The sequence below is a fragment of the Rhinopithecus bieti genome, unplaced genomic scaffold (assembly GCF_001698545.2).
Source record: "Rhinopithecus bieti isolate Rb0 unplaced genomic scaffold, ASM169854v2 scaffold_22, whole genome shotgun sequence".
In the NCBI taxonomy this organism is placed as follows: domain Eukaryota; kingdom Metazoa; phylum Chordata; class Mammalia; order Primates; family Cercopithecidae; genus Rhinopithecus; species Rhinopithecus bieti.
The window spans coordinates 2,652,678-2,667,833 of NW_016803136.1; the positions used below are offsets into that span (position 1 = coordinate 2,652,678).

At 55.7% G+C, this 15,156-nt stretch overlaps 1 protein-coding gene across 3 annotated transcripts in view; it reads left to right on the forward strand.

The window, feature by feature from the left end:
* The window catches only part of RAP1GAP2 (RAP1 GTPase activating protein 2), a 271,104-nt gene that overhangs the window by 5,414 nt on the left and 250,534 nt on the right, over positions 1 to 15,156 (forward strand). The window contains exon 1 of one of the 3 annotated variants that reach the window (XM_017867151.1): positions 11,831 to 11,990. The exons of 1 other annotated variant lie outside the window; for it this stretch is intronic. In XM_017867151.1, the coding sequence (XP_017722640.1) occupies positions 11,947 to 11,990 (44 nt within the window). In that variant the 5' untranslated portion in view covers positions 11,831 to 11,946. Of the gene's footprint in view, positions 1 to 11,830; positions 12,002 to 15,156 lie in introns of those variants that run through there. One more of the 3 variants, XM_017867163.1, reaches the window with a different exon arrangement.

The window sequence follows — 15,156 nt, forward strand, 5'->3', positions numbered from 1 at the left end:
GCACGTCTCTGTGTGGCACGTCTGTGTGGTACGTCTCTGTGTGTGCACGTCTCTGTGTGGGCACGTCTCTGTGTGGCACGTCTCTGTGTGGGCATTGTTGTGTGCTCTGGGTTGTTCATGGGTACTTTTCTCTGGATATGTGTACCGGCCACCTACTGGGTGTCTCCAGGGTTCTCGAGAGTGTGCCCATCTGGATGGCAGGTTTCCCTGCAGGGTTTCCTGCCCCCACGGAGGCTCCCTTGAGTCTTCTGCCATGCCCTGTCCCGCCCTCTCTCCAGTCTTCCTTATCCTGTTCCTCCCTCTGTCTGAGGAAGTTGCTTCTCCCCCTCTGGCTGTGTGGGCGTCCACTGCCTTCTGGGCAGGGCCCGAAGAGGGACGGCAAGTCCAACCTCCAGCCCCATCCTCCCGAGCTCTGAGCTGAGGGTGATGGGCTGAAGCTCTGAGGTGAGGAGATGAGTCAGGGAGGGCTGCAGGGGGTAGGCAGAAATGGCCTGTGTGTCAGCATGCTGCAGGGAAGTGTGTGCTCCTGCCCGCCTCTACCTGATCCACCCTCAGTGGCATGTGCACCAGTGCACCTGTGATGAGGCTCCCTTACCTGGCTATTCATACTCTCTTCTCCAGTAACCTTGGTTGGCACAGTTTCTGATGGGGAGCAGAGTGGTCACTGGGGCTCCGGGCATCCAATGGGGGCCTTGACCTTAGCGTAATTCATCTCACCATAATCATTGGTGCTAACGGAGCTCTTCCTGCACCTGGCCCTGGACTACACACTGTACATGTAATCAGCTCTTTACTCCTCAGAACAACCCCATCCCAGGGGATAGTAGGTCCTGTTAGGTGGGTTCGAAAACATCCCTGGCCAGGTGCGGTGGCTCATGCCTGTAATCCCAGCACTCTGGGAGGCTGAGGTGGGTGCATCATCTGAGGTCAGGAGTTCAAGACCAGACTGGCCAAAGTAGTGAAACCCCGTCTCTACTAAAAATACAAAAAATTAGCCGGGCAGGGTGGCAGGCACCTGTAATCCCAGCTACTTTCGAGGCTGAAGCAGGAGAATCGCCTGAACCTGGGAGGCGGAGGATGCAGTGAGCCAAGATCACGCCACTGCACTCCAGCCTGGGCGACAGAGTAAGACTCCATCTCAAAACAAACAAACAAACCACCCCCATTTTATGAGGAAGTTTCCCCGTTTTATGAGGAAGTTTTCCCATTTTATGAGGAAGTTTTTCCATTTTATGAGGACGTTTTCCCATTTTATGAGGAAGTTTCCCCATTTTATGAGGAAGTTTTCCCATTTTATGAGGAAGTAGAGGCTCAGAGAGCCTGAGTTACTTCCGCAAGATCACACAGCTGATAAGTGATGGAGCCGGGTTCTGAACCCAGACCCGTTCTTCTGCTGTTCCCTCCGCTCTTCACAAAGCTGTGAAGCTGTGTCCATCTCATCTTGGCAGTCTCCCTCTCAGAGAGGCCGTCCCAGGTCACCCCCTCTACACAGGGCTCCCGAGCCATCTGGTCCCACCCTATGGTAAATACCTGCATAAAGGTAGCCCTCATTTATCCTCTACTTCCTAACCCCCTCTTCCCACCTAGAGCAGGGATCTGTCTGTCTTGCTCACTAAAATATTCTTTTTTTTTTTTTTTGAGACGGAGTCTCGCTCTGTCGCCCGGGCTGGGGTGCAGTGGCCGGATCTCAGCTCACTGCAAGCTGCGTCTCCCGGGTTTACGCCATTCTCCTGCCTCAGCCTCCCAAGTAGCTGGGACTATAGGCGCCCGCCACCTCACCCGGCTAGTTTTTTTTTTTTTGTATTTTTTAGTAGAAACGGGGTTTCACCGTGTTAGCCAGGATGGTCTTGATCTCCTGACCTCGTGATCTGCCCGTCTCGGCCTCCCAAAGTGCTGGGATTACAGGCTTGAGCCACCGTGCCCAGCCTAAAATATTCTTAGAACTGGCAGACAGCTTGGAACGTAGTAGGGATGCAATAAACATTTGATGAATGAATGAATTAATGAATGAAGAGAGGGCTGACTCCAGACCTAAGCTTGAAATCCCTCTGTTGTGTCTCTTACACAGCAGGGACCATTGCAGAGTGACAGGAGCACAGGCTCTGGAGCCAGCTTGCTTGGTTCAAATTCTGGCCCTGCCAGTGTTCTGGTTATCTAATGCTGCTTAATAAACCACCCAAAGCTTATGGCTTAAAACACTGGTGACACTGATTTTGCCCATGAATCTGCAACATGGGCAGGGTTCAGTGGGGATAATGCTTCTCCACTCAGCATTGTCTGGAGTGGTTCAAGGTCTAGGGGCTGAAGCCATCTGAAAGCTCAGTTGTTCACGCGTCTGGCATTTCTTGCAGGCTGTTGGCTTTGGTTCGGTTCTTCTGCACACGGGCCTCTCTGTGTGCTGGCTCCACATGCTAGATTGGGCTTCCTCCCAGCATGGTGGCTGAGCTAAGGGACACGCATGTCCAGAAAGAGAGCCAGGTGGAAGCTATTTCACTTTTAATTTAATTTAATTTATTTATTTATTGAGATGGAGTCTTGCTGTGTCGCCCAGGGTGGAGTGTAGTGGCGCGATTTTGGCTCACTGCAACCTCCGCCTCCTGGGTTCAAGCGATTCTCTTGCCTCAGCCTTCTAAGTAGCTGAGACTACAGGTCCACGCCACCACACCCGGCTAATTTTTTGTATTTTTAGTAGAGACAGGGGTTTCACTGTGTTAGCCAGGATGGTCTTGAACTGTTGACCTTGTGATCTGTCCTCAGCCTCCCAAAGTGCTGGAATTACAGGCATGAGCCACCGCACCTGGCCTATTTTTATTTATTTAGAGACGGAGTCTCACTCTGTCACCCAGGCTGGAGTACAGTGGCGCGATCTCGGCTCACTGTGACCTCCACCTCCCGGACTCAAGCGATTCTCCTGCCTCAGCCTCCCAAGTAGCTGAGATTACAGGTGCCTGCCATGACACTTGGCTAATTTTTGTATTTTTAGTAGAGACAGGGTCTTGCCATGTTAGCCAGGCTGGTCTTGAACTCCTGACCTCAAGTGATCCGCCTGACTTGGCGTCTCAAAGTGCTGGGATTACAGGCGAGAGCCACCACGCCCGGCTAGCAGTTTATTCTTTTAGCAGCAGCTACACTTTTGCCCACTGATCCCCCGGCCACAGGTGAGGCTGGATCTGTCCAAACAGACAGAGTCTGTCCCCAAATCCCCGCCCACTCTCATGTAGTCCAGAAGGCAACTTACTGTGCAGAGCCCTGCTGAGGGTGGGGCCTGTAATGAGGAGAGAAGGGAGAACTTGAATGGAAAAGACCTTTTCTGTCCCAGTTTATTATCTCATTCCAGGTCAGCCCTGCCCCCTTCAAGGGGCCTGGGACACGTGTTGCTGAGGAGATACTATGAGGCCGGGGCTTGGGCAGAATTGCTCTGGGCCTGGGGCTGGGGTGAACCCCAGCAGACCCGCATCTTTATCCAGGGAAAAATCAGGATGGTGAGGCCTGAACATGCTGTGTTTGAGCTGAGGGAGCTCTCCGCTTCTCCCTGTCCCTGCTGCCTGCTTCCACCTGAGTCACTGTTCGTCTCCTGAGGCATCATCCCCCTGCCTCCCTTGCTAGCCTCGGGGAGGAATCTCAGGGTTTGCTTCTTGTGGTCCAGGTTAGGGCTGCTCCTGAGCCGAGCGTTGGCAGGGGGCCCAGGAAGAATCTGGGGTTTGCTTGAGCCCAGCCTGGCAGCATCTCCCATCTAACACAGCCCTCGCTTAGGGCCTGCTCTGTGGTGAGCCTTCCCTGAAGGAATGGCAGAAGCGCTCAAACGGGGGCTCTGGGTTTGACTTCTGCTGTCACCTTTCAGCCCTGTGACCTTGAACAAGTCTCTAACCTCTCTGAGGCTCCAGTTACTTACCAGGAGGGAGACTGTGGTATGGTAAAGATGAAAGGAAGTAAAAAGCATGGCATCTTTTTTTTTTTTTGAGATGGAGTGTTGCTATCGTCACCCAGGCTGGAGTGCAATGGCGAAATCTTGGCTCACCGCAACCTCCACCTCCTGGGTTCAAGCGATTCTCCCGCCTCAGCCTCCTGAGTAGCTGGGACTACAGGCATGTGCCACTACGCCGGGCTAATTTTATGTTTTTAGGAGAGACAGGGTTTCTCCATGTTGGTCAGGCTGGTCTCAAACTCCCGACCTCAGGTGATCCACTGGCTTCGGCCTCCCAAAGTGCTGGGGTTACAGGCGTGAGCCACCGTGCCCAGCCTGAAGTTATTCTTCACAGATGAAAAACCTGAGGTAGAGGGAGTTTAAGTGGTTTCCCCACAGCTACATTTAACATCAGAACTGGTGTGTTCTGACACCAGGTGGTGGTTGGTTATCTTTTGCAACAAGGAGGATTTCCCCCTCCCTTCAACCCCTTCTGCCAGAGGGCAACATGACTGACATCCTAGAAATAAGCCCAGGAAGACGCTGTCTTTCCTCTGCGCACCACCCAAGCTTGCCTGCAGAGGGCGCGAACGCACCTTCTGGCCGGTCCTGTGCGGTGCCAGGTGCCCTGCCTTAGTAGGGGAGTGGGGGAGTGACCCAGCTGCGTGGGTGTGGGCAAAGGGTTGGTTGTGTGATCTCCTTTAGTGAGAAGCTCGTTCAGACAGCCCCCACGGTCCACGCCTTTCTTCCTTTTTTTTTTTTTCTCAATTTTTATTTTTATTTTAATGTTTCGAGATGGAGTCTCACTCTGTTGCCCAGGCTGGAGTGCAGTGGCACCATCTCTCCTCACTGGAACCTCCGCCTCCCAGATTCAAGCGACTCTCCTGCCCCAGCCTCCCAAGTAGCTGGGATTACAGGCATGCACCACCACGCCCGGCTAATTTTTGTATATTTAGTAGAGATGGGGTTTCACCGTGTTGGTCAGGCTGGTCTCGAACTCCTGACCTCAGGTGATCTGCCCTCCTCGGCTTCCCAAAGTGGTGGGATTACAGGCCCGAGCCACCGTGCCTAGACTTTTTTTTTTTTTTTTTTTTTTGAGATGGAGTCTCGCTCTGTCCCCAGGCTGGTGTGCAGGGGTGCGATCTCTGCTCATTGCAACCTCCGCTTCCTGGGTTCAAGCGATTCACCTGCCCCAGCCTCCCAAATAGATGGGATTATAGGCGCATGCCGCCATACCTGGCTAGTTTTTGTAGCTTTTAGTAGAGACAGGATTTCTCCATGTTGGTCAGGTTCATCTCGAACTCCTGACCTCAAGTGATCCACCCGCCATGGCCTCCAAAGTGCTGGGATTACAGGTGTGAGCCACCATGCCCAGCTTTGTTTTTTTTTTTTTTTTTGAGACAGAGTCTTGCTTTTTGGCCGCACTGGAGTGCAGTGGTGCCTACTGCAACCCCAATCTTCAGGGCTCAAGTGATCCTTCCACATCAGCCTCCCACGTAGCTGGGACTACAGGTGCACAGCACCATGCCTGGCTAATTAAAAATTTTTTTTTGTACAGATGGGGTCTTACTATGTTGCTGGGACTGGTCTCAAACTCCTGGGCTCAAGCAATCCTCCTGCCTCGGCCTCCCAAAGTGCTAGGATGACAGGTGTGTGCCACTGCACACTGTGCCTGTTTTTTTTTAACTTGAATTTTTAGGATATCTTCATATATTTACATATATTAATGGCTACCTCATTATTTTCAGTGGCTAGATAGTATTCCAGTATATGCTCATTCTGCAATGTAGTTAATCCTCAGTTGATGGTCGTTTAGATTATTTTTTGAATTTGCTGTTATAGTGATATGATTAACATCTGTATGCGTAGATCATGTCAACTGGTATGAGTTAAGCTGTGCAATAAATTTCTTTTTTTTTTGAGACCGAGTCTCACTCTGTCACCCAGGCTGGAGTGCAGTGGCGCGATCTCGGCTCACTGCAAGCTCCGCCTCCTGGGCTCACGCCATTCTCCTGCCTCAGCCTCCCAAGTAGCTGGGACTAGACTACAGGCGCCCGCCACCACGTCCGGCTATTTTTTTTGTATTTTTAGTAGAGAAAGGGTTTCACCGTGTTAGCCAGGATGGTCTCGATCTCCTAACCTCGTGATCCGCCTGCCTCGGCCTCCCAAAATGCTGGGATTACAGGTGTGAGCCACCGCGCCCGACCTTTCTATCATCCTTTATCGTCATGTGGTTTACGAAGGAAGCAGAGGCCAGTCTAAGTTTCCCCTTGGATGAATAGTAGGCTGAAGTCTCAAAGGAGTAGGTGACTTAGAGGTGGAGCTGGGATGACAGCTGAGCTCCAGGGGGTTAGTACTGGGGCTGGATGGGTACTACTGTCTGGATGGGGGAGGATCTGGGTCAGAACACCTAGTACCTGCTTCACTCGGTACATCTGTTTCCTGAGCTTCCTGTAACTGCCTCATCCCCGTGCCTGGGAAGCAGCTTGTCTCATATTTCAGCTCCCGTCGGTGGCTATGAGGTCTGAGCTGCCCAAGCAGAGGAAACCACATCGTCCCTTCCTCCTGTCCTTCCCTGAGGACCAGGGGACACAGTGGAGGGGCTGCTGCTGTTTTCAGGAGCCTGGTCTTTCCCCTCCTCCGAGCCCAGTCAGCTTTCTTGGCTCTACCTGCCTCAAAAGCCCATAGAGGCCGGGCGCGGCGGCTCACGCCTGTAATCCCAGCACTTTGGGAGACTGAGGTGGGCGGATCTTTTGAGGTCATGAGTTCGAGACCACCCAGGCCAACATGGCAAAACCCCGTCTCCCCTAAAAATACAAAAATTAGCCAGGTGTGGTGGCGGGTGCCTATAATCCCAGCTACTCTAGAGGCTGAAGCAGGAAAATCACTTGAACATGGGAGGTGGAGGTTGCAGTGAGTTGAGCTGATACCACTGCACTCCAGCCTGGGGGACAGAGCGAGACTCTATCTCTAAAAAAAAAAAAAGCCCATTGAACTGGGTGGGTTCCCTGGAGCTCTGCCCTGGGGTTGGGGCTCTGGCTGGGACTTGGCCCCAGGCTGGTCCCCGAGGAACACCCACAACCCTTGTGAACTGTGACCCACAGCAGGCTCTGGGAAGCATTGTGAGCCTGAGAGAGAAGGAGCCCGTCCAGCCAGGCACTGGGGGTACCTGGGTATTTGCTCTTTCTGTCTTCATTATTCGCTCCCCAGTGATGAGCTGAGTTTTGCTTTAGCACCTTAGTTTTCCCGTCTGTAACGTGAGCACTGACACACTGTGCATTTCTGCAGATCCAGAATTAGTGGGGCTGATAATCATCGAGCTGGGCTAATTGGGTTGGATTCCTTCACTTCCCTGCGCCTCAGTGTCCCTATCTGTAAAATGGAATAACAGGGCACCCTCTCAGGGGGTGTCGTGAGGCTGGAAAGCTAAGCGCTTTGGTCCACGCTGGCCCGCAGGGGGCTCGCAGACGCCCATGCTGCCTTGACTCTCTTGTGCCCACAGCTCATCCTCCTCTCGCCGCTGGCTGCCGAGTCCGCTGAGCTCTGAGAGGAAGCTGGGCTGCACTTGACGGGGCCAGGAGGTCTGGGCCTGCCTCACAGAGTGCTTCCTTTTTTTCTTTTTTTTTTTTTTTTTGAGACGGAGGCTCACTGTCACTGAGACTGGAGTGCAATATCACGGTCTTGGCTCCCTGAAACCTCCACCTCCCAGGTTCAAACGATTCTCTTGCGTCAGCCTCCTGAGGAGCTGGGATTACAGGAGCCCGCCACCATGACCAGCTAATTTTTGTAGTTTTAGTAGAGATGGGGTTTCACCATGTTGGCCAGGCTGGTCTTGAACTCCTCGACCTCAGGTCATCCGCTCGCCTCGGCCTTCCCGAAGTGCTGGGATTACAGGCGTGAGACACTGCGCCTGGCCGCTTCCCTTGTCTCTTGACTCACAGTCCCTCCCAGGGAGCCCACGGTCCCCTCCCTGGGAGCCACGGGGTCAGAGCAGGGAGGTCAGGAAGCTGCACGGGACTGAAGCAGGGGCAGAATTGCCCTCGACAGTAGTGGCAGCAGCTCCCGTGACGGCACTGGAGCCCCATTCTGAGTGTTTCCGTTCGCTGAGAGCCTTGTGAAGGTGCTGGCAGCCTCCGCAAATTATAGAAGAGAAAACCGAGGCCGAGAGAGGTTAGGTAACTTGCCTGAAGTCACTGAGCCCCAAGAAAGGAGAGGAAGGGCCTAGGAAGAGGCTCTCACACCCTGCAGGCCTCATGACGTGCCATGAGCCATCTGGGAGAGTCCCTTCCCCCTTTCCAGCCCTCAGTCTGGGGGCGCATGGGCCCCTGGATCCGCCTGGTTTCTCCAAGTTTCCTGGATCGCAGTGGCATCGCAGGCTGCTGTGAGTTCTGCACCCCGGTCTGCTGAGGCAGCCAGGCCACCAGTCCTGCTCCTTGGCCGGGTGTCTGAATCGTGAGTGTTGTTTGTGGCTGTCAGGGGCACACCCCTGGGTGGGGGAAACCAGCCTCAGGGTGGCAGCAGCGGAGGCCTGCAAACGCACCCCTTCCCTCATCTCCAGGCTGCCGTTCAGATGTCTGGGCCTGGGCCGGAGTCTGTCCCGGCTCTGGGAACACTTGGTCCAGGTGTTCATACCTGGCTGTCTCCATAGACTGGGAGGCCCCAGATAAGAGCATCTGTCCGCGTTGTCTTCCCCTAGAATGCGTGCGGCAGGCAGCTTTCACATGTGGTTAGTGTGGGTGGTGGGGTGTGCCCAAGTGTGATGCTACTATCACCCCGCTTCTCTCTCATGCATGAAAGCACATCAACGTACACTCCAAAGATGGCCCTGTCATAACTCCCTCTAATTGATTTTTTTTAAAAGTAAGTAATTTGCAACAGGATTTTTTTTGTTTTTTAGACGGAGTCTCACTTTTGTTGCCCAGGCTGGAGTGCAGTGGCGTGATCTTGGCTCACCGCAACCTCCGCCTCCCGGGTTCACGCCATTCTCCTGCCTCAGCCTCCCGAGTAGCTGGGATTACAGGCATGTCCCACGACGCCTGGCTAATTTTTGTACTTTTAGTAAAGACAGGGTTTCACTATGTTGGCCAGGCTGGTCTCGAACTCCTGACCTCAGGTGATCCACCTGCCTCGGCTTCCCAAAGTGTTGGGGTTACAGGCGTGAGCCACCACGTCCTGCCGAAAGATCGAGCCTCAAGGGCATCATCTGAGCTCCAGGATCCAGGAGCTTGAGGAGTTCGAGACTAGCCTGGCCAACATGGTGAAACCCTGTCTCTACTGAAAATACAAAAATTAGCTGGGCATGGTGGTGGGCGCCTGTAAACCCAGATACGTGGGAGGCTGAGGCAGGGGAATCACCTGAACCAGGGAGGTGGAAGTTGCAGTGAGCCGAGATTGTGTCACTGCACTCCAGCCTGGGTGACAGAGCAAGACTCTTCTCAAAAAAAAAAAGACAGTATCTTTCTCCTCTTTCCCTTTCTCTGTCAGTTCTCTTCTCCACCTTCCTGTAAGTCGGTTTCATTTTCCCTGCAATCTCCACAGCCCCAGGCTTTCATCTCCTGCTTTAGCAGGGGAAGCCTCTTGGGATGGTGTCTTGTTGGGTTTACTTGTTGGTTTCTCCTGAACCAGTCTCCGTAGCCAGGAGCGAATACCTTGGCTGGCCAGGCCTGGTCAGGTGCCCACTCCTGACCCTGGAGGTGGATTGAGTGCAGAGGGTTCTTCTCAGAGGGAGGCCAGATGGAGGCAGGGCAGGCAGGACCCAAGGTGTCCACGGTACCTGCTGAGCACTTCCTGGGTGCGGGTGGGTGCCACTGGGGTGAGAGGCACTTGTGGCACTCTGCCGTGGCCATCCAGTGGGAAGCCACCCCAGGGCATGAACCACACAGTCCTAACTTTCCTGGGGCAGAGGTGAGGGTTGGGGGAAGCCTCCGGGCTCCTGCTGGGGACTAGCTGCCTTGGAAGTAGAGAGAGTCAGTCCCAGCCCTGCACCGGCCCAGGGCCCTGGAGCTGCTCCCCCAGTCCACCCAGGGCTTGAGGCCCCTGTGGTGTCCCCTGCTGTGAAGGAGTCAAGAAAACAGAAATCCTCATGCCCTTGGCCCACAAGCTGGGGTTGGCCCCTGGCACCTCAGCATGGAATCTAGGACCTTCAGAGTGGCAGCAGGTGCCAGAGAGGGAACTTCAGGGTGGGGTGGCTGGAGAGAGAGGCCAATGGCAGCAGCTAGGGCTGTTTTTTTCCCTTTCTTTTTCTTTCTTTCTTTTCTTTTTTTTTTTTTTTTTTTTTTTTTTTTTTTTTTGAGATGGAGTTTCGCTCTTTGTTGCCCAGGCTGGAGTGCAATGGCATGATCTTGGCTCACGGGCAACCTCTGCCCCCAGGTCAAACGATTCTTCGTTCTCGAGGGCCTCCTGAGTAGGCTGGGATTACCAGGGCACCCACCATCCATGCCTGGCTAATTTTTGTGTTTTTAGTAGAGCATGGGTTTCACCATAGTTAGCCAGGCTGGTTTTCTCGAACTTCCAACCTCAGGTGATCCAACCCACCCTCGGCCTCCCAAAGTTGGCTAGGATTACAGCGGTGAGCCACACACCCTGGGCCTTTTCTATTTTTTTTTTTTGGGGGGGGGGACTTTTTTTTCCCTATCTTCCACTTGCTTTCGGGAGTAGGTGGGACCTGGGCCCCATCTGTGTTCACTCACTCCAGTTGTTCTGTTGTAGTGGTACATGCCACATCCCCTTTGAGGGGCTGCCATTAGTAAGTGGCTGCTGGCCACTTACTACGTATGTGTGGCTGGAGAGGCCCTTGAGGGAGGGTGCCAAAGGCGTTGGTCCACCAGTGCATGCGGAGGAGGAGCATTAGCCCTCATGGGGTGCCAGACTGGCTTGCATGCAGGACAACGCTAGCCCCTGGTGGCATGAGGGACCAGGCACCTGAGCAGCAGAGATGGAGGACGAGCCCTACGGGTTCAGCTTGGAAGACAGTCAACCCGCACGCGGTTCCCCACCACCCACCCCGGCACTGCCAGCGTGAAGCATGCCACCTGCTCTTGACCTCTGTCTAAGCACTCGGGTGGGGGGCGGCTGACAGGTGCAGCTCTGTGCCCCGTGTGGTGTGTGCATGCAATGGCCCCTTGGCAGTGTGATGTGGGGGTCAAGGTATGTGGGGTGAAGTCCCTTGCGAGACTGTGTATGGCACTTTCTTGTGTCGTGTGGTTTGCCACGTGGGTCCCAGTGGGGCTTTGTCGTATGATGGAGAGTGTGCGGCCAGGTGTCCTCTGTTGATGCCTGTGTGAAGTGGACGTGTGAGTGTGCATTTGTGGCACATGAGTGTGCCACGGGCTGTGCCTCAGGTGTGGTGCAGGTGTCTAATGGATATGGTATGTTCTGCGGCATGTATATGGTGTGTACCTGGGGTATCCTGAGTGTATGTGGTCCATGTGTGGGGCATCCCACGTTGGCCCCTGGTGCCCACGCGTGTGCATGGTATACTACATTCACTGTGTGCTAGTGGAGATGGACACTGTGTTTGTGGCTGGTTCCTTCTGCGTGGCCAAGGCCATGGTGGGGCAGGCAGGCGAAGGTCCCTGTCTCAGGCAGCCCTCGGGAGTGGGTGTGAAGGGCCTCAGTGCTCAGGCACCCCTGAGGCTTCCAGCTGAATCTTTCTGTCCCTCCTAGGCGTGGCTGTGGGAATCCCTGGGGCGCCTTCGGGTTCCAGGAAGCTGGGGCTGTGTGGGCCGGGCTGCTAACTGGGGCTGTGGAGCAATCTGCCAGCCGAACCCCTTCCGGAGCTGTGGGTTCCTCTGGGTGTGGGGAAGCTGCCCTCCACAACCTCCTCGGCCTATCTTGGTGCCTCCTGGAGTGCAGGACACACCTCCCAGCTCTACAGCCTCACCCACAGGAAGCTCGGGTTGGGGGCAGGCGAAGAGGGAGGTGCCACGCTGGGCTCCCCGCCCTGCGCCGGCACTGACCCCGCTGTACCACGGCCCTCTTGCGGACAGCCCTGGGGACATCGCTGGGACATCGCTGGGAACCCGGGGTCTGCAGCCACAGCCATGTTTGGCCGGAAGCGCAGTGTCTCCTTTGGGGGCTTCGGATGGTGGGTGACAGGTGGGAGAGTGGTCGAACGATGGGAGAGAACTTAGAAGTGAAGTCTTGTTAAGTGCACTGGCGGCCGTAGGGGCAGAGGGGCTCGGGCTGTGCCTGAGAGCTGGGTCTGCTGACGCCCTGGCAGGTCGAGATGCAGGATCCTGGTGGGGACATCAGAGACCGTAAGCCTTCCCCACTGTCCCTGGGCACAGTCTGCTGGTGAATCCTGGAGGTCTGCGCCAGCTGCCCGTGGGGAGGTGGATAGGATGAGTGTGTGTGACTGCAGTTGAATGCATGTGTCTCTGTGTCCGCAGGTTCCCGTGTGTGTGTGTGTGCATGTCTGGGATTATGTGTAAGTGTGTGTGTGCGCATTTGAGCCTGTGTGTGCAGGCGTGTGTGTGGCTGTGACTGCCAGTCCGTGTGACCGTGTGTGAGGTGTGTGCCTGTGCGTGTGAGCAGCTGCCTGTCTGCACCTCTGGCCTTCTGTATCTGTGTGTCTGTGTGTGTGACGCTCCTGTCTGTGCTGTCGGTGTGGCCTTGTGGCGGGGGAATTGGTGACCTGCTGGGCCTCTGGGCTGCCTGTTCTCTTGGGCGTGGGTTGTGAGAGGAGTTCTCTCACCTGCACCCCAGGCAGCCCACCCTCGCTGTGTCCTAGCCTGAGCAGCTGTGTCTGTCCCCAGCCTTCTGCCTGGCCCTCTGGCCACTCTTGCCTCTAAGCTTCTGTCTGGGATGAGGGACGTGCTCTTTCCTCCCCGGGGGGCAGAAAGTAGGCACACGAAGGCCAAAGGCTTGTCTCTGGCTCCCAGTGCTGGCAGCTTCTCCACGGCTGGGGAACAGAGTCTGGTGGTTTTCACGATCGGTTTCCTTTCAGTGCCTGGGCTGGGGGCGTTGTCAGACTGGGAGAGGCCCCTGAGGGAGGTGGCCAGGGGGTGTCCCCGTGTGGAAAATGGTGGACTAATGGGGTGGCACGAAGGGCGAGGGGGAGAGGGGCTGTGTTCCTCGGTAATTTTTTGCTTCCGTGTGTGTGGCTTATTTCCCTCTTCCTCCTCTTCAAAAGCACTTTGCCATCCATCCTCTGGCAGGGAGGGACCGTGGGCACTCCATGTTTGGCAGATGCGATGGTGCAGACGAGCAGATGGCATGGCATCGCCTATGTCTGCTCTCGGGCCCTCCCTGACGCCTGGGTCTGGGAGCTGCTGCCCTGAGGGTAGGTGCCAGTGTCTGGGAGGCAGCAGAGGACTTGGCTTATGGTTGGGAGGGGAGTGTGTGTCTTGGCTGTGAGCCTTGCAGGGCAGGGCCCAGCAATGAGATTGTGCCCTCCAAGGCCCGCCTTTCTCTGGGAGGTGTGGAGCAGATGGGAGGCTGGTCGTCAGAAAGCTCCCTGTGCACAGGTCCCGGTCTCAGCCTAGCTTCATTCCATAGGAAGCCCTCTGTGTGGAGACCCACAGCTTCAGAGCACAAGGCAAAGCCAGGCCTGAAGCTTGAATCTGGGCAGGTGAGGGGGAAGACAGGAGCATGGCTGCCCAGGGCTGCCTTCAAGGCAGAGCCAAAGGTGGAGAAAGGATCCTAGGATGTCCCAGAGGCCCTCATGTGCTGACTTAGTGTCCACTGGGCTGTGCGCTCCAGGAGGGCAGGCCCTGCCCCATTGCGTTCATGCGGAAGCCTGGCACGTCACACAGGCTCAGTTGATGCTTGTGGACTCATTGAGATCTGCACACAGCAGGTGTTTGCTTGGGGCCCCTTGAGGTTGAGGGGACGGTGGGGCCTTCCGGGCTGGGAAGGTTAGGGCAGCAAGAAAGGGGGCGAGACTGGGGTTTGGGCCTCCTCATCTGGGATGGCTGTCAGCTGGGAGGGGATGTCACAGATACCTGGAGCCCTGGATGTCACAGATACCTGGAGCAGACAGTGAACAGAATCTCTGTGTTTTCCAAGCTCCACTGGATGCAGGGTGGCTAACCTCTGGCACCAGGGGCAGACAAGGTGATGGGGGTGGGTGGGATGGGATGGGAGAGGGAGGAGCGCCCAGGAGCTTTGGCTTCCTGAAAGGGAAAGGCCCAGCCTCACAGTCGCTCTTCATCTCCCATCTCAGCCTCTCCAAAACCACAGCCCCGCCCTGCTGAGGGCACACCCTGGTGTGGGAACCCTGGTGGGCTGGCTGCTGCGTAGGCGTGGTTCGGACCAGGGCTCCTGTGACCACGGTGCCTGTAGGCGTGCGGTGGGCAGGGCTGACCCCTCAGTGGTCAGAGGTGCACGCACCAGGAGCCCCGGTTCCAGCACTGACTCCGCATTGACCACTGAAGAACTCGAATGGGACACTTCCTCTCTCTGGGTCTCAGTTTCCTCATGTGTCAGTGGGGGATTTCTGCCTTACCCCCAGCACAGGGCTGTTGTAAGGATTAAGAGATTCCTTGAGAAAATGTACAACCTAAGTCCCTCCGGTGAGGGGCCATCGGGAGACTCTCGGTTGCACGTGTTACAGCAGAGTGTGGGGCTCTGAGACCCGCTCAGATCTGGGGGCCTGTGCGTCGAATGGGGGAAGAGGAGGGTCTGCATCCCAGAGCGGGTGGGGATTCCAGGGTGAGACCCTCAGGGACCAGTAGTGGGAGCCCTAAGGAAGGGACTCAGGAGGACGTGTGGGGAAGAAACTGGGAGAGACGTGGGCCAGGCCCCTCGGGGTGCTGCTTGCTTTGCCGTTGGAGCTGAGGTCAGAAGGCGCTGGGAGTTTACTCATAGTGAGAAGGACCCGCCCCTAGCTCCAGGCCTCAGGGTGACTTGTGAGCTGGCCCAGCTCCCTGTCCTCTCCTCTTCCCTGGAGTCGTGAGTGTGGGAAGCCTGAGGCAGAGCTGAGCGGGCCAGACAAGGACGCTGGAAAGAGCCTCCAGGGTTTCCAGCATCCTGGAGCCAGTGGCAATGTTAGTGAAGCTGATAGTGATGGCAACACTGATGATAGCGTTGGTGACATGTGGCGACACGGACAGTGATGGTGACACGAGTCGTGATGTGACAGGCAGCATTGGTGCTGGTGGTGGTGCTGGTGGCAGCGGAGGTCATGACCCTCCAAGAGGAGATACTGACAGTGGGAACACTGCCCACCTTTCTGCCTCTGGAGAGGGAGGAGGGGCCTCTCCTTGCCAGCCATAAGGGCTGGCATATGCAGGGGGTAAAAATAGAAACTC